General features: G+C 43.3%; 1 protein-coding gene across 2 annotated transcripts; it reads left to right on the top strand.

Moving 5' to 3' along the window:
* Positions 1-1,728: 1,728 nt before the first annotated feature.
* On the top strand, positions 1,729-18,636 carry olfm1b (olfactomedin 1b). 2 transcript variants are annotated; one of them, XM_070850389.1, is made up of 6 exons: positions 1,729-1,875; positions 8,395-8,544; positions 9,289-9,444; positions 11,528-11,747; positions 16,063-16,169; positions 17,912-18,636. In XM_070850389.1, exons 1-6 carry the CDS (start codon positions 1,810-1,812, stop codon positions 18,584-18,586), a joined length of 1,374 nt encoding a protein of 457 aa, XP_070706490.1. In that variant the 5' UTR covers positions 1,729-1,809; the 3' UTR covers positions 18,587-18,636. The 2 variants fall into 2 exon arrangements, with proteins under 2 accessions (XP_070706490.1, XP_070706489.1); XM_070850388.1 differs by lacking the exon at positions 1,729-1,875 and adding an exon at positions 6,812-6,961.
* The last annotated feature ends 659 nt before the right edge of the window (positions 18,637-19,295 follow it).

Raw genomic sequence — 19,295 nt, 5'->3', positions numbered from 1 at the left:
TCATTTAACACTAAAACCTAAAATAAAAGCCCCCTCATGTGTTTTTACTCATTCTGGCTGATGAGACCTTTGCTCATGTTGAGGGTGTGGAGGGGGAGCTAGCCAACTGTATATTGTGAACTACATGAGGTCACCGGACTCTAATAATAGACCCTTTTCACAGCAGACATTTTGACTTGTTAAAACAGAAAAGCACAGGCCGAATTAATGATTAATGATGGCTGAATTCCCTCTAAGTGAGCCCGTTCCAGGGGCTCGCTCGCTCGCTCATGTGTCATACAGGGACATTTAAAGGAATGGAGCCACTGTTAATGTGATTATTTACACCTGCTTTTCCTGATTTGACAGGTCAAAATGTCTGCTGTGAAAAGGATGATCTATAAGGATGAAGATGTCATTTGTCCGGCCCTTACAGGTGCAGCAAAGGTAACTGGTCAGGATGATGAGATGTCAGTCAAACTCTGCACATGCCCACACAGTCCTGAAGAGCACTAATCAGGCAACATAATTAAAATCATCAACCTAGTGACTCTATACCCTGGGCCTGATTCTAATGCCCGATGCCTAATGTCCATTTTATGCTACTTAATACTCACTACATTTCAAATAGGAGTGATGCACTTTTTATTTTCTTACTTTGAAAATCAAGTTGCTACATACTAAACAAAAGCACAACATACACTGAACTCTCCAACATGTAAACTAGTTCAAATGAGCTTCAACCGAACCTGATGAAAAAAATGCTTAATGCATAACTAATAATGGTCGCATAGGTTTTACATCCAATATCAGGCATGAACTTTACTTGTGATTCTTCAAGTACACTTTGCTGTGTAATAGTTTTGCATTTGTACTTAAATATAGTTTACCTGTGTTTTTAATGTTTCTACTTTTCTCAAGGAGAAGATCTCAGGTCTTCTACCACCACTGCTGACTTTTTTTTTTTTAATCAAACTAACTAGAACTATAACCGAGCTCTAAAAATAACATCAAACCCTGAACATGTCTTTTGCAGGATTGTAACAAATAAGAATCAAGTCTTTTTCAGGTATATTTATTTTTTCAAGATGATATCATTTTGCAGTCTTAGGCCAAGTGTATGCAGGATCTATCTAGTATTTTTATGCAGCCAAGATTGTAATTCAGTCTGGAACTTTCATCATGAAATTGTTTCGTTGAATCTGTTATTCTCAATAATAATAATAAAAAAAAAACCCAAACCAAATGCAGAGAGTAAATGCTGATTTGGCAACACTTTCCGTGATGGACTAACTAACAGCACATCATCTTGGCAAGGATTCTCCCTCCTTGTCTGCCTGCCAATTTTAAATCTCCCTCTCGCTTCGATGCCACTTCCGTTTTCACCACCATGTACAGCGCCGTCACTCTCATTTTTTCATCGAGAGCTTATACGGCAGCTTGAGGCGGGGAGGTAAACTTTTGGCAATATCGGAGTGAAGCTTTACAGCTGCTGTATACGACGGTGTGTTTGCGCGTCTTTAGCCCGATGGTCATCCCAGTGCGTCGCAGCGATAATTAAGTGCGGCCACGAAGAAACCGCGGGGAGAGGCACCGAAGATAGGCTCCCGATATGAGATGAATATGCACAGAGACGATTCCGTGAAACAGAGCCGTCGCTTTCTGCTACTGGGGTACTGAGGGATAAAAGAATAACAGTGATAATTAGAAAAGAAAAAGAAAAGAATCAACGCAAAAGAGAGCCGGGAGGAAAGGACTGTTGTGCGGGGGGACGCAAAGGGACTCGATCTGCATGTGAGACCGCTGGTCCACACACACCGGAGGCAAGAGATGCAGCCTGCGAGCAAGCTCCTGACTCTGATTCTCCTCATCTTCATGGGCACAGAACTCACCCAAGTAGGTGTTTCTTTTAACGCCATTTTCCACCTCGTGTATTAAAAGCTAATTGGTTTTTAAGATCCGCGGAGAGATTACCCCGTTACCTCGTCTAAAGAGCCCCGCTGAATTAGCCCTCTACCCCGTTTAAACAGATTAACGGGTGGGATTACATGATGTGAATACATTGTGCTTAACGGGCGAGGATAGATCCAGCAGAGCCCCCATTCACTGTCTCCACCGCCGGGGCTGACACACCAGATATAAGGGGATGTGTTGCATGATCTGTCAATTTCCTCATCAGCAAATGGTGAGATTAATGAGCTGCAGGGCAGGGCTGGAACAATGCAATATGCTGCCTGTAGCTTTCTCTTAAAAAAAAAAACAACAAAAAGGGGGCCATTGTTGATTTGTGTACTGCTGCTCTGAAATCACGGCTCCACAATCAAATGCAGTGTCTCTGAGAATGTGTTTTGAGCATGCTCAATGACCACAGTGTGACTTACCGTTGCCTCTGCGAGGGGGAAAGAACATTTAGTCCAACAAATGTAAAGCCACCCAGCTCAGGAGTAGTAAACAAAATGTCTGGTCAATAAAAAGCATCCGAGTGATGCCTTACTGGAACTAGTAATTACTTCCTGCTCTCCAAAAAGGCCATTTGCAGCAATGCATATAACAGTTACTGTGGCATTAAACTGTTGCTTGTATAAATGTTCACAAACAGCATCATGGTGGGGAAAGAGAGCGGGGGAGTGATCTTTTTTTTACTGCCAGGCCCTGCCACCACTGGATTGAAGAAGTTGATGATTTAATTGGCCTTGCATGAGCAGAGAGGAGTCATATTTTATGGGCTTCGCTGTTGTGTGAATCCAATTGTGGGTTGGTAATTGGAGACTAAAAAAAAATCAAAGTACCACTGAGGTACTATCAATAAATTCATCTCTGTTCCCAGCATATAGGTGATATACTCTACTCCAAGTGACAAACTCAATAAAATGTGTTGGAGGTAGGCTGCTACAAACACTACTGGCCCTGAAAACCAATGTGTTAGAACAATATTGATGTTATATTGCTTTAGCAAAAATAGGCCAGCAACTGATTTCCACAAATTTATGAGAAATGTCAGGGTGCTGTGAGTGGAACATTTTTTATTCATGGAGCAACAGCTTGCTTTTGACGTTCACGTGGAATTTAATTTGTAATTTAATCAAAGCTGTAACCCCGTACAGTTATTGCTGGTTGGATTTTTATCTCCCTACACCGAGGCAGAAAATGTGCAGCCTATAATCTGAACTGGACACACGGTGCAGCTGCAGAGTGCACAAAAATGCTGACACAATCGAACAATGGGGCTATTTGCACTGATTGATGGAAGCCATCAGTCAGAGGGGGGAGGAAAGTAGAGCCGTGTTTCACTTCGGGTTTCATGACAGTCGGTTCGGGGTCCTGCGTGGTGCAGGTCAGGGCCTGCGTTACAGTGACAGTCTTTCTCTGATGGCCTTGAAGTGTGTGTCATCTGTTTGAAGGTAAGTCGATATTAGTCTACAGCCCTGCCTGTCTGCTCCCTTCCAGGAGAACAGAAACACAAGATACACTGACAGGCTCTATTTATACTGCCCTGCTATAGAAACCCACAGTACATTTCACTGAGGGAAGGCCAGGCCTCTCTTCATCTCATCTCTGATTGACGGCGTATAAAAAGTGAGAGGTGTTCTGAGAATCAGAGAGACGGAGAGCCTTTTATTGCCAGATTTCTCATGAAAAGAAAAGCCATCCAGGCAGCACTGCCTCGACCTTTTGATGCTGAACAATGACACTCTCATAATGACCACGTTAACCACGTTGCTTCAAAAGTCTCGCATAGTGTCAGACAGTGCGGCTCTTTTCATAACATCTGGCAGAGGGAGCAGGGAGCAGGGAGACACCTGATTAGTAGCGCACTCTCCTCTTCAATTCCGCCCTCATTTATTCACCTCTATACCCCTCCGCTGAAGGATTTGGCTACAGCTTGGTGTTCACATGGAGAAGAATAGTAAGCAGCCAGAGCGGCATCTGTTCCTCACCTAGTGGCTCCCCCATGGCTTCAGGCCCACATCCTAAAGCATCTCCCAGACACCTGACAAAACAGATGGCACCGCCACAGCCGGCCCTTTGACACCATGCAACCTACTTACCAAAGCTCATCCTGCAAACACCCATTATGCAAAGAATGACAAACACCTGCACACGTAAAGGTTTTACATTCTTATACATGCACAATTAACAGCGCGCTTTAAATGATTACGTGTGTCAAGTTTTACATCAAGCCTAAGCTATTAAACTACTAACATTTTGAAACAGGCAATTATTATTAATGTATGAAACCCAAAAAAATATCAATCCGGTTTTATGTGAGAAACTGAGCTGGAGTTGAGCTGAATTGCAATATGCGTGGTGTGATTGGCAGCTGGGGTTGAAGCTATTTATTATTCAGTATGGTTGGTTGAGCGACGAAGCGAGCGAGGGAGGGGGAGAAAGCAAGCAGAAGAGGAGTAGGTGGAGATATGGTGCATTTTATAGTTCACTTTCAGGTTGGAAATGTGTTTTTTTTGCTACATTTTGGACAGTAATTACACGGGATATCGAGTGTCAGTGTGGTTCTCATATGCTATGAACACAATCTAAACACGTCTTTTGTATAATGCAACACAATGTAATAGCCCAGTCAGAAATACTACATTTGTTATTATTTACTTCTGGAGCTGCTGTTTGCTGTGGGTGTTTTTCAAATTATTATATTGTATTATATTGTGTGATGTTGAAGCTAGTTTGATCTTCCAGGCACATTTACACCTTTCACCTGCCTCAGATCATAATTTGTGTCCTATACTGTTACGTGAATACAACTTACACGTTCAAAAAGTGAGCATATAAATTTGATCAAAAACCTCAAAATCACAATCTTATTAATGCAGGACTATTATTCCAGAGTACATAACTGATTATTGCGCAAGTGGGTTTTTTTTTGCTATGTTTCTTCATGTGAGATCTTGTAAACAGAATTCTAAATCAGTCCTCCCACAGTAAATGTTTGTAGGGCAATTCAAAGGAAAGATTGTGGTTTTAATTTTCAAATCTCTCCAGAAACCATTTTTGATGAATAGTCTGACTGACTGTCTGATAACTAATTGATTTTTCCAGTGAGTCAGTCGTCTCTTATCAGTGCACCTGTGGTGTTCCTCCTGAGGCTGCTGTGTTTAAAACTCAAGGCTTGATACCAGAGGTGGGACTTCAACTTTTGATCATGTGTTTCACCTCTATTGAAACCCAATTAGATCCACACCCGCGAGGCACAGAAAACCTGCTGTATCTTTTTGAGAGCGATGTCATTAGAGGCCTCTGTGCTGTACTGAACTGGACTATAACACCACAAGGGCAGACTGGACTCTGAGAGCAGTGCCCAGCGGTGAGCTGACCCCTGCAGATACTTTGCAGTCATCTGTGGAGCATCACTACTGTGTGCTCTCACCTCAAAGGTCACGAAGAAGCGGGAAAGATGAGAGATACAAGAGAGGGAGTGAGAAGGGGGGAGACATATGGAGGCGGAGTGAGTGCAAACCTTCGTTCGTCTTTCCATCTTTCAGTTTACCAGAAAAATGCATTATGGAGATGACAGAAATAGCTGTGGACACTCATGCAGGCCCTCATGTATCATGCAGCGCTGCAATTCTCCCATAGTCTGGAGCAGTAGCCTGCAAGCCTGTTAGGCTCTGAACAAATGGACTATTTCTAAGAGCAATTCTAAACAAAAATATGCACAATTTAACTGCACTTGCCAAAGCACCTATAGTGTTTTTAAGCCTAATGATCATTTATGCACTGCATAAAGATGCCACTTGTGTGATGTTAAGACAAGCTGTCTTTTTAATACCGAGCTGCTTTTTAAAACATCGTTAATAGGTATATTTTTGCATATTTTGTGCTGCTTCCTCCTTTAAAAGCCCTTCCCTTTGGATTTCGGCAACGCCAAAATCGGCTACACGATGGCGCCAGAGTCACACGAATTAAAAGCTCCCCCTCATCCTGAGCTCAAGGCAGCCAGTCACCCATCCATAACACACACACACCGACTCCTAACGCGCCGCTGTCATTGAAATGCGACATTCTGCACAAGTGTTTCGGCTACGTTTTGGACATGTGGGCTGTGCAGTCACACACTGCACCGGGTTTTATGGCTCAAATGAAGCGTTACCATGCGCGATCCGTGGGTTCGACTCTTGGACAGGGAGCCTCCTGTCCTTTTGGGGCAGTGGAGGAGGAAATGTCACTGACCGTTAGAAATAATCTGTCAGCCTCAGTGTCGGCCGACCTCAGCCCGCACCGCTCATTGACATTCCCTCTGGGGACAGCCAGTGTCGGCCAGTCATAGGCGAATCAGGCGCAATCCCACATTTTACCATGAGCGGACCCCAACCTGGCTGACATCATTGCGTCTGGTGATATAGATAGATCCGTAGTACCTCCTCCTTTCTCCTCCTCTCATCCATTTGGAACAGCCCGTGTGTATAGTCGGTGGCACTTAATCACAGAGCGCACCAAGGCAGGAGGCGGACCGTCGGGCGTGAACGAAATAGTAACGGTGCACCGGAGAGGCAGCAGTGTGCGGGACAACGCAGGCAGAGGAGCTATCCAGAGGACGTTTTCCAGCGGCCGCTCTCGCTCTTTTCCCCCCTTTTATCTCGATCTGCATCAAGTGTTGCAGTTTTATCACCGTCCTGATCCTCCAGCTTCGGTCGTCTCCTACCGCGTCCGGACTCGTTCGCCCTCTTCGTTGGAGATGTCCAAAAAAAGACCAGCCGAGCCGGAGTCCCGGGTGAAACAGCAAGCTGCTCTGGGCACCATGACTCGCCTCCCTTGTTTCTCTCCGGAGTCCGTAGAATGAAGACGGCTTAATTAAAGTCCAAGCAGAGCGCAAAAGATGTCTGTGCCTTTGCTCAAGATCGGCGTCGTGCTCAGCACCATGGCGATGATCACCAACTGGATGTCGCAGACCCTCCCCTCTCTGGTGGGGCTCAATACCACCAAGCTCACGGCGGCACAGGGAGGGTACCCAGACCGGAGTACTGGAGTAAGTGCGCAAGTTTCGCATATTTCCTGCGACTGGCTGGGCTATTTTTTTTTTTGTTTTGAATGAGTGTTGACTGGTGCAGTTAAATGACAGTCCAAAGACAGACAACATGTATGTATGCGCTTTCACTTCACGCTTCGTTATTAAGAGGAGAAATTAAGTCAGCGTGACGCGCTTGCAGGCGCATGCAAAAGTGGAAAAAAAAAAAAAAAAAACAGGCTTGGAGAGGCATCACAGATCTCTTCCTCCTGTGTTTGATGTTGCTCCAGCTGCCACTGGGCTGCTGCCTCTGTCGACACAAGCACTAAGTGGAAAGTTGTCCTTTGGTTCTTTTCTTTTTAATGATATTGATAGAAATAAGAGACCCACGGTGGAAAAATGTGGGGATTGACATGACAAATTTCAAATTTTTCCGTCTGAATCAGGAGGGGGTGCTCGCTCATCCCTTTCACAGTCTGTGTGAATGAGAGAGGCGCTCAAAGCCAAGATGCTGTTATAGTCAAGATGAAGCGTTTTCTTTGTTTCTCTGTCAGGCTGCTGGCAGACTGGGAGCTCTTCCCGTGCCAGGACAACGCTGTGAGCGCTCAGTCAAGTGAATTCTTGCACTGAAAGAACAATGGATGTTGAAAGCAAATAAATAGTACAATGAATAGTAAAAGAAGTGTTTACTGTGCTGTGTTTTGAGATGATTCAAGCATTTTTACATGAGATGACATGACATGATATAATTCTCTGTGTCGGTGATCAGTGGAGGAGTTGTGAGGTACCAAGGCAGGTGCTTGATAGTGGTTTTCTTTGTCTTGTCAGCACATCATTTGGTAGAAAGCAGTGCAGCTGACTGACAATCGCTGCAATGGCTCCTTTTGCGTTTTGTGAAGTCACTCCTTCTCACTAATTGAATAAATCAGCAGTGATTTTTTCTTTTGTGCTGATGCGGTGATGAATATCTTTTTCAAAGTCACTCGCTCAGTCTTGTCCGATCAGCAGGTTGGTAACTGGAGTTGCCTCCCTCTTGAGAAAAAAAAAAAAAAACTCTATTTGATGTTAGACATGTCACACTTTACACTCAGAGCGTTCACGCACTCCCAAACCCATTGAATACAGTGAGGCGCCTCTGCTGTCTCGGCATGATGTCTGTGTGTGGCTTTAAAATGTGCTGTATGATGGAGCAAAACAGGTGGAGCCTGGTGGTCTGTGGTGTCCAGATGGTGATGAATGCAACACAGCTTTAGCATAAAACTGACACAATACACTTAATGGGCACACAGCTGCAAAGTGCCCTCTTCTGTCATGTCAAACTCAAGGATTCTGTGGTCAATTATTCCCTGTTGTGTATTTTGGTGTTCGTCTGAGCTGTTTTTTCCTCTCCTCTTTTTTAGCATCTGCATTCAACTGCCCCCTTTTTCTCTATTTATCCACTCCTTTGTCCTCAGGTGTTGCCAGCAAACCCAGAGGAATCGTGGCAGGTGTACAGTTCAGCCCAGGATAGTGAGGGAAGGTGTGTCTGCACTGTGGTGGCGCCCCAGCAGTCCATGTGTTCACGGGATGCCCGCACCAAACAACTGAGGCAGCTGTTAGAGAAGGTAATTGCCGCTTAACTCCACAGCAACACGTACCCCCTGGCAAACAAAGTCATACCAGTGCCCACTTTTTCCTCTTTTACCTGTAGTTCCTCACACACAAAGACAACAACAACACGTGCACACAAACACACAGAGGCTTACCCGTGTTTGTGGTCTTCCAATCACCTCTCTGCCCGTTGGACAAGAATAGGAATCATGCTCTAATGAGCTCCCTGGAAACCCAAAAGGCATCATGGGAGGCAGCTATACGCTCACTCTGTGTGAGTCTCTATTGTACAGTACACATCCAAAGCAACATATCTAATGACGCAACCCGGCTCAATACCCATAGACTGGGAGCTAAGACAACCCCATTTACGCACATTTACGAAAGATGGAGATGCAACAAATCATGAAGAATAGCTCGCTGATTCACAACATATGCCAAAAGATACAGACACAGCAGATCTCCTCCGAATAAACAGAAGATTTGCCAAGTTTGTGGAGTTTCTGAACCACAACAGTGTTGGAGAAACCAAATGTCTTAACAGTATGCGTTCTACACTTGCACCATGTGTCTGAGGCCCCTGACTAGTTGGCCTGATGTCAGAGTTTGTGAATCACTGAAAGAAGAAAGCCAAGCCAAAACAACATATTGAAAATCTGTTGCGGTGTCTCTACATCTCGTGCTCGTCGCTCTAATTAGTCAGTTAGAAATGGAGATTTATTTAAATGCTCACTCCAGCCTGTTATATGGCACCTCAGGTCCAGAACATGACCCAGTCCATCCAGGTGCTGGACCAGCGAACCCAGAGGGACCTGCAGTATGTGGAGAAGATGGAGGTCCAGCTCCGTGGTCTGGAGACAAAGTTCAGGCAGGTGGAGGAGAACCACAAGCAGAACATCGCCAAGCAATACAAGGTATGGAGCTACATCTCGAGCCATTGACCCAACCGTCATTCTGTCACAGCTGCTCTGTAGCCCATTATGCACAGCCTTACCCATTTTGTGTTTGTGTGTTCCCACTGTGGAGAATCCCTTAAACCACCATACCACATACCAAGAAATCCATAATGCATGCATATTCAAAGAAGTTAAATAATTGGATATGTAAACTCTGCAGAGAGCTGCAGGACTTCATATCTTTATTTCAAACCAGCTCACTTAATAAAACCATGATAGAATCTCATTCAACTTGGAAATAAGGAGATGATGTTTGTCTCAACATAACAGTGAAATGTTGCTCACACTGGCAATTTGTACAGGGAACACAATGAAGATGTCTGTACATGGGACACACATCCTTACTATAATCCGATTAAAGGAGTAGACACTAAACTGCTTTTTGTACAATCAAAATAAAATAAAACTTTGGTTAATAAGTATTTTGCCGGTAATGAGAGGCGTTATGTGAAATGTTTCCAAACGAGTCCTATCTTTTTTTTTTCATCCAAATTGGACTGCAAATAATTACTTTTATTATCAATCAATATGAAGGTTATTGTCTAAGTTAATTGATGAACTGCCACAAAACAGTGAAAAATACCTATGGTATCACAATTTCTGAAAGCTAAAGGTGGCATCAGCAAATCACTTGGTTTGTCCAACCAACAATCCAAGACTGAGAAAATCTCAAGTGCACTTTTGCTTGAAAGTTTCCTTGCACAATTAACAAATTATCAATCGTTTGACGATTATTTTGCTGCAGATTGACTATTGATTAACTGACTAATCGCTTCAGCTCTCCATAACTAAAGACGTTCTGATATGCTAAATGTTGTCCAAACACAGGCAGCCATACAAGAGCTGTCATGATCATAGAATACGCAAACAAGATTACGAATTAAATACGACATTCGATGCCACCTTTGTGTACTTCAAAGTTTTTGCTACGAACACACATTGATACCCAGCCCTATTTGCAGTTGCACACACAAAGCATTTCCTCAGTTTACCTGCATCCAGCTCTTTGAACCAAAAGCAGCCTCAGTGATTGTATCATCTTACCCGCACCGATTCATTTGTGTGATCCTGGCACCTGTGCATGCTCAAATACCTCATGCATCCAACGCCACATTCACTGCATGCATGGAGTTGTTCTGTAAAGTGTGTCAAGTGCATATACTAAGTATGTGTGTGCGTTTGTTTGTGTGTCTGTTAGATAGGTTAGCAAGCTCTAGCCCCTGTCAACAGTTTGTCGTTTTCTTGCTTGCAGGGCTAACTTTAAGACATGTAAAGAGAGCCACAGGGAAGAAGAGGCAGGTCAATTCCAGATTCCCCTGAACTGGGCCACAGTACTGAGAGCATTTGGGCGTCAAACAGTTAATTTACCTTTAGCACCATTAAGACTAAGAAACCCCACCCCTCTCCCAAACCAACCCACCACTGATCTCTTCCTGCATGTTACTGCTGTCAAAGTTTTCCATCTAAAAGCTTTTTTCAAACGTAAATACATTTTATTCTTATTCTTATTCTTATTCTTATTATTCTTATTATTATTGCTGTTATTCATTTTATTTCCTTTGGCTTTTGTCTATGCATATTTGGTTACTCAACAAATCTATACGTAAAACTATAGACGTACAATTCGAGACACTTTGTTGTGTGTGACATGTAAAAGCATGTAACCCTTAATACGATGTTGCATTTTAAACGATGATGACCAATAAAGAGCTTTCCCAATTGTTGTCGGTGTACCGAGGGCTTGCTTTTTAACGGCTGGTCACTGCCGGGACGGAGCCACCTGCTCTGCTCGTCCAGCGGGTGGAGAATATTTTCCGGGTTTGTTTGCTCAGACACACACCTGCACAGACAAAACACAGCTGTTCTCACACAAACACTGAACATGGACACAAACAGGGGGTCTTCATGTCAGTGGAGAGGCAGGATAGAGTCAGAGTAGTCAGGTTCAGACAGGTTGTTTTTTTTTCTTTTCTTTTTCTTTTATGGACAGTCTCCTTTTGTCGCGCATGACACTCAACCGAGCTTATTCTAATCCTTTCAGGCCATAAAAGCGAAAATGGAGGATCTTAGACCGTTGATACCAGTGTTGGAGGAGTACAAAGCCGATGCCAAATTGGTATTGCAGTTTAAGGAGGAGGTCCAGAATCTGACGTCAGTTCTAAGCGAACTTCAGGAGGAGATGGGGGCCTATGACTACGAGGAGCTCCACAACAGAGTGTCAAATCTTGAGGAGAGACTCCGAGCATGCATGCAAAAATTAGGTAGGCACAGAAAGTTGTTGGCACACACTTTGCTTCAAACGCGTGCATGCACAAACACTCCCACTGACGTAGAGTATGTTGTGACCAACCAAAGAGAGATCCTCAGGCATATTCACATCACTCAGAACATCACAGGAACATTATGTGTGGCTGCGAGTGTCTACCACCGAAATGCATATTACAGTCTTATAGCACACTCATTTAGACTTTATGGTTTTGAACACGCTCGCTTTGTAATGGGCATTGCTATTCCATTGCTACTCTAAGTCCATTAGAGGGCCGTGCACTTACTCACAGAACTGGAGTTACATCCTGATAACTTCTGTGGTTTCTTAACTTTTTCTTGCAAACGCAGAGGGCACTAGTGCAGAAACCATTGGTTGATAGCAGAAAAGAAAACACCAGTTCCATAAGTGATTAAATCATTCAGGTGATTCAGCCCCTCAAACTTGAGGATGTGCTGTTTTCTCTATTTTTTGAATTGTAAATTTGTACTGTTTTGGGTTTTGGACCATCTATCTGTCAAAACAAACAAGTTGATGATGCCACTCCGAGCTCTGGAAAACTGTGGTACATAAACGAATGGGTAGCACACAGAAGAAGAGGGCCGCAGACAAGTGTTCTCAGCTTGCAAGTTCCCATCACAGTCTTATCTTTGCTTTTAGCCCCTGTCTCAGTCTCTTCACACCTCTGTCACAGCCCACGGTGCTAATAGATGCACACCCACACCGCAGTGACTAAGATTTATTACAAGAGCAGAGACACTTACACGCTGCACCATCTCGGGTATATTGTGTCCCTGTTTCAAATTATTCACAGTGCAAGATGACAGAAAGAAAAGCTTTTGGTTGCAATGGCCACTGTTCTTTTATTTGAACTGAGTATATAAAGTGAGTATAGAAAGCAGACACCTAATCTCAGCTCCTCAGTCGTTATTTTTCGCCAGCCACCTTTGCTCTCACTACCTACAGGACTGGAGCAGGAGTGTTGTCTGTGTTTTCACTCTCAGTTCAGTGCACATGCCACTCCTCACATCTGCGGTCAGACTGCCAAAGATGGGAGGAGAGTGGGGGAACTGCGGGAGTCACTCTAGGGTGTGTGTGTTTGCGAGATCAGATGAGATAAAGGCGAGGTCACACAGCGATGGACTGGCTCAGGCAGAACAGAGGGTGGCTCTTCCTTTCATCTACACACGACTGCAGAGGCACTCGTGCAAAGTGCTCACATAAACACTCCAGTACACTGGCGTTATTGAGATTAAACCTGCGAAGGTCACCTGCCAAATTTGCATTGGCAGATCAACAACAGGCGAAAAAAAAAAGGGAAAAATAGAGAGGGCAGGAGAAATTTGAGTTTAGAGTAATAGATGGAGTGACAAGAGAAATGGATAGGTGGTGGGAAGGGGGGAACAGAGAGAGTGATAAAGTGAAGGCGAGCAGGAAAAGTGAAGGAGAGTAACTAGGGTCCCCACAGAGCTGTCCTTCAAGCTGTTTTGTGCCGGAGAGACTAACAGCCCGGCGGCTGCTGGGACACAATAGCCATCGATCAAGGGGACGTGCCAGCTTGCTGGGCAATAATCAAATAAATAAATCACCCTGTGTCGTGCCTCAGCAATGTGGAGGCACAGAGAGCTTCAGGCAAATCCAGCTCCTTTGCAATGAAATACTGATGAATGGAGCAGGAATGTCATACCAGCACATAGACCTCTGCTACCTGCTCTGCAGCCGTTGTTCTCGCTTTCCATCTCCTCTGTAGAGAATAATATTACCAGACATAATGTTATAGCAAGACTCACATGCCACAGGCTCAATATTTCTCTCTTTCCAAACAACTTGTCTCTGTATTTTAATTGCCATTTTCTCTCTCTTATCTTAAAGATAATTGGGTTATTACTTTTAGTACTAGCTTAATTGTTATTATCTGACAGCATGTAGATGATGCTAGACACAAGCAGTCAGACAGGTTTTAAAGTTCCTAGTTTCAAAATTTGAATATGTCTCGATAACAATACATTTCAGTGACTAAATAAGCCAATAATATGTTTTAAACAATATATCTTTATACTTCATCAGGACTGTGGGGGTGTGCTGACCAGACAACCCCTGAAAGAGCCATCAGAGTTGAATTCATATGTTGCTACATTCTGATTGGTGCAAAGTCATATGCAACATAACCTTTTCCTAACAGAGAAATATCTCATGTGAAACAACCAAAGCTGTTCAGAGTTAGAGAATAGTGTGTCCCTATAGGACCGTATCACTCACAGTTAGAAGCTGATTGACAAAATAAGTTTTCACGGCTTTTGACACAAAACTGCAGTTTATGCAAACTTATTTGGAGGAGAAAAAGGAAGACTAATGGTAAAATCATTGCACAAACTGTCAGCTGGAAACATCAGACTGACTTCGTACTTCAGCCTTTATCATATTTGCCCCAGTTGTGTACACAGTTTTCCTGAAATGAGTGATTACTATTGATTAGAGCTGAGCTGCAACAATAAGTACATTTTTGGAAAATCAATTGTCAGTTATTTTAACAAAAATGTTGTTTTAGCAAAAATGACAAACGTTTGCAGGTTCCAGCTTCTCAGATGTGAGGTATCGATGCTTTTCTTTGTCACACCTAAGAGTGAACTGAACATCTTTTTTGACATTTGAGCACGTCACCTTGGACTGTGGGAAATTGTAACAGGATTTCTGACATTTCATAATGCAATTGATGAATCAAGAGAATAATTGACAGATTCATCAATTGAAAAATCAATTTTGCAACCCTACTTTTGACATTTCGGGTGTGCTTTAGTTTATTAGATTCTCTGATCACCTGACCACTCATGTTTCTTGACATTGCTGTTGTTGTTCCCAAATCTCACCAGTTACTTTGGTGAGTACACTGTTATCATGACTGTGATAAAATTTCAGCCAAAATTAGACCCACATTGAAATAAATCTAACAATATCCTTAAAAAAAACAAATATTCCTCCTTTTGAGGTAAGGAGTCTTCATTCTATATCTAAATCCTGACATTTTGGGGTAAAAGCTGATGGTGTTTTTGTTATATCAGCTCCAGTTCCCATTAGGTTTTCCATTTGCTCTGCCCTCTGCTTCAGCCCCGGCGAATTCAGGCCAAAAGGGGATTAGACCCTGTGTGCATCTCCAGAATGCAGATCCATCAGCGTGCTCCCCAGCAGGCTGCAATAGTAGTGTCATCTAAAGATAGAGGCATGATTAGAGAAAAGAAATAAATAAATCAATGGCCAATGTATTACTGCAGCCTTTAATCCCACTGTGGGTTACGTAAGGGACTCAACCCCCACTGGAAATAGTAGATGCTGCTCGTGTGACCATGTGTTTGTCTCTCAGCTGTCGCGGAGGTGTGATGCCCACACATAGTCACCGACACGACATATGTTTCACACAGAGACACGCAAACACATATGCAAACCAACCGTTTTTAGGATGTAAGTGAAAGAGATTTGAGTGACAGCTGAATGAGACAACGTAAATCAAATGTGGATTGTATTACTTCAAAGTAAAATGACAGAACAATGAAGAGCAAGAGGGATGATAGATGTTGTGAAGGAAGAGAGACTATGAGTGTTGTATTAAGGGGTGAATGGATGCACAGAGAAAGATGCTGATGAAAACGTGAAATGAGCCATTGTCACAGTCTCACTTTTTAAATTAGCATATCACAACGACTCATTACATTCACAGAATAAAATTAACTCAGCAAAATCATCCAATTGACCTTTGTCTTGGTGAAATATCCTCTGAAAAGTGACCTGTGTTTAAATGAATGGATTTGCTGCAGTGGTGTCGAGAACTATTGTTATTTGGTAAAATCACTCATTTCTGCCCGTGCTCATTAGAAAGGGTACATTAGTCTGACCAGCTCTCAGTCACGAGGGCCACAGAGCTCCGTGCTAGGTTTGTCAAATTCGGATTAACACCTCAGTCAACGCTAATTAACACTACAGCAGCTTACAGGCAGCACACAGGAGCAGAGTAGAGCAGAGAGGCTCTCCCTCTCCTATTCCCTCTTCCTCTCACTTTCTCACACATCCACGCAGAGAGAGTAAAACAGACATTAGCATGTGTGAACTGAATAATAAGCACCTCTTGCACAGTACATCACGCAAAGAGAAAGGCAGACACGTAGCAGCAAGCATCCACTCCCTCATCCTTCAGGCAAATTCATTTGGATTTAAAGTAAATTAAAGTGAATCCCCCATGATAGATTTTGAATTAGTCTAAATGTCCAAATGGATGTCACTCTAGTCTAGATGTTCCTATCTGGCTTCTGTCCTTGCAGCATGTGGCAAGCTGACAGGTATCAGTGATCCCATCACCATCAAGACGTCTGGATCCAGGTTCGGCTCCTGGATGACTGACCCTCTGGCGCCTGAAGGAGATACACGGGTATGTACAGCTGCACACAGTCACACAGTATGGATGGGAGTCATGTCCTAATATGATACTGAATGTACGGTCGAGTGTCGAATCAAACTATGTCCATAGCACAAACCCACAGTACCTGTACTCACATCGAATTATGGCTCAGTTTCATTTCTCAGATTTGTACTGTTTTTGATCAGACAGTTTGTGATTTAAATCCTAAATTTGCCAGTTTGAGTCTTGTGTTTTATTCAGGCGAAGGTCTGTTATGGCTGCAGGTTTGGCTTCTTTTGCTGAATGAATAAAGGTCTTATAGAAAACCATTTTCTCAGACTAAAGTAATTGTGACCTGAACTTTAGGCATCGTGTCAGTACTAGCTGCACAAAATTATAAACGACACCCAGTCCTATTATTGAAGCCTTTTTTTTTTTATGTGTAATGTGAAAATGGTCATCATGACCGAAAATAACTTAAACTTAACTTGTAGATTTTCTTAGTCTTCTCCAGTTTGACAGCAAACTGAATATCAGTGAGTTTTAAGTGAGTTCAAACAACATGAGCAATTTGAACATGTCAGCTGAGGGTTGGGAAATAGTAATCAGTGGCCGATTGTTAATGAAAATATCTGTTAGCTGACAGACAAGTACCTATGAGTTGACCTTGATCGTAGGTGAAAGTCAACTCTAACAGTCTGTGTTAATTGGTCACTGTCCTTTAATCAGCTGATTAAAGCGCCTGAGTGGGTCTTCGGTTGGCTCAATAAATGAGCCTGTTTTCATTACTAAAACACATTAAAATTAAATGCCAGGGGTATATCTATATGGTATTAATAGGAAGCTGCCCAGCGGACAAGGAAGGGAGGGAGCTGCAAATAAAGACAGCTAAGCATGAACATGCTCTTTGTGCTCTGGCTTGCGACACAATAACGAGAGACAGAATTCTCAATGTCACATGGCAAGAAAGGGGACAAAAACTTAGCGTACAGTTCAGCAGCTGTGTGAATTTGCAGTTGGCCTCCTCAAGGCTAATTGTCGTGACAACACAGGCTGTATTATGCGTATATTTTAAATGATTTTCAGCAGCAAGGGTGAAGCTTGCTGCTGACTAAGATTATATTTAGCATACTGTAAAGGCACCTTTTTTGTAGAAACTAATACATTTTGAAGAGAACACATGAAAGACGTGCTGTGTTATCAAAGGGCAGAAAAAGACGAATGAGTGTAATTGACAGGAGCAGGTCTGTTCTATTTCTTTTTATCTCTTGGTTTCCCTACTTTGTTTTTTCTCTGGGCCCATGGAGACCTGCCTCCTTGATGTGAATCATTTTTTAAGTCAATCACAGCAGTGCGTGGAAGCAGATAGGCGAAGGGCTTCAGGTGTCTCAATCCCACTGAGACTAAGGAAGTGTTTGAGCCTCTAGCAGCTCCGGAATAAGAGCTCTCTGCCCACCACCGCAGGGGCCAGCAGGAAGCTGGGCCCAAGCAGCTGAGACGGGCCTTTTATCTGGAATGATGGGCATCATCCCTGCGGGGCCTGGCTCATGCCACCCTCTGGCTGTCATCCTGACTGTTTGTATTCTGAAGCTGGCGGATCTCAGCTTCGTCCGATGGAAGTCTCAGCGCTAACTTAATTGGGATGCTTGGTGACGGTGTGATTTGATTTATTCTGTGTGTGATCAGCGCAGAAGATTTTGATACTCAAGGCACACTGACAAAGGATGTCTTTGACTCTAATTCTCCTTCCTCCCTCTTGTCATGATGTTTAGGTCTGGTACATGGATGGTTACCATAACAACCGATTCGTGCGGGAGTACAGGTCGATGCAGGACTTCATGACGTCAGACAACTTCACGTCCCACCGGCTGCCTCACCCGTGGTCAGGAACAGGTCAGGTGGTCTACAACGGCTCCATCTACTTCAACAAGTTCCAGAGCCACGTAATCATCAAGTTCGACTTCCGTACCTCTTCCATCAGCAAGTCTCGGCAGCTCGACTACGCCGGCTTCAACAACGCGTACCACTACGCCTGGGGCGGCCATTCCGACATTGACCTGATGGTGGACGAGGGAGGCCTGTGGGCTGTCTACGCCACCAACCAGAATGCCGGCAATATCGTCATCAGCAAGCTGAACCCCAACACGCTGCAGATCATCAAGAGCTGGACCACCAACCACCCTAAAAGGAGTGCTGGAGAGTCTTTTATGATCTGCGGCACGCTCTATGTCACCAATGGCTACTCAGGTGGTACCAAGGTCTACTACGCCTACTCCACCAACTCCTCTACTTATGAGTACATCGACATTGCCTTCCAGAATAAGTACTCACATATCTCCATGCTGGACTACAACCCACGTGACCGCGCCCTCTATGCCTGGAACAATGGCCACCAGGTCCTCTACAATGTCACACTGTTCCACGTTATCCGTTCCGAGGAACTGTAACCAGGGAAAATGGATTACATACATAAATACATATTGTCTGTGTAGAGATCTCACTATATCCGAAAATATATCTGCGAAAGAAAAAGACTCTATGGCAAGACCATTCTATTTATAATATCAAATAACTTTTACCGAGAGACTGCGCCAACAGTGAATGCAAAGTGGATTGAATGTGCATATACATGAGACTGAAAAAAAAATCTAAAGTTGAAGGGTTTCATTCCAAAATGTGATATATTTGTTATTGAAAAAATGCTTCATCAGTACCACAAAATCAAAGGTGAATATTAGAGAAACTGAACTGTTTTGTAAATAAAAGTTTTAATATGACCTCTAATTTTAATAGTTATCCATAGTAGACTTTATTTTAATAGCTGCCATCATTTTATTTGAGATTTTATTTTGGAATGAAACTCTTTAATTGTTTGCCGCATAGAAAATGATTGTAAAAGTAGACTAATATATAAAAATTAAAAGAATAAGAACAGATGCCAAAAAAAAAAATAAAACATCACGCCTTTTTTTTATATAATGGAATATCAACCTAAGCTCATTCCCGTGGCTCCGGTTCTTCTGCAGAAATCCTCCCAGCCGAACTTTTCTTTTGGTCAATGGGGGTCCTGAAGCAAAGACTCCTGGTCATAAACTGTTGGATCCCCAGGTCCCATGGACAGACAGAAAGGTGGGAGGTCAGTCTAGTCAGAAGACT

Source organism: Pempheris klunzingeri, chromosome 19, assembly GCF_042242105.1.
Source record: "Pempheris klunzingeri isolate RE-2024b chromosome 19, fPemKlu1.hap1, whole genome shotgun sequence".
NCBI lineage: Eukaryota > Metazoa > Chordata > Actinopteri > Acropomatiformes > Pempheridae > Pempheris > Pempheris klunzingeri.
Note: the sequence above shows the minus strand (reverse complement) of the source record. Positions and strands in the feature narration are given on the sequence as shown.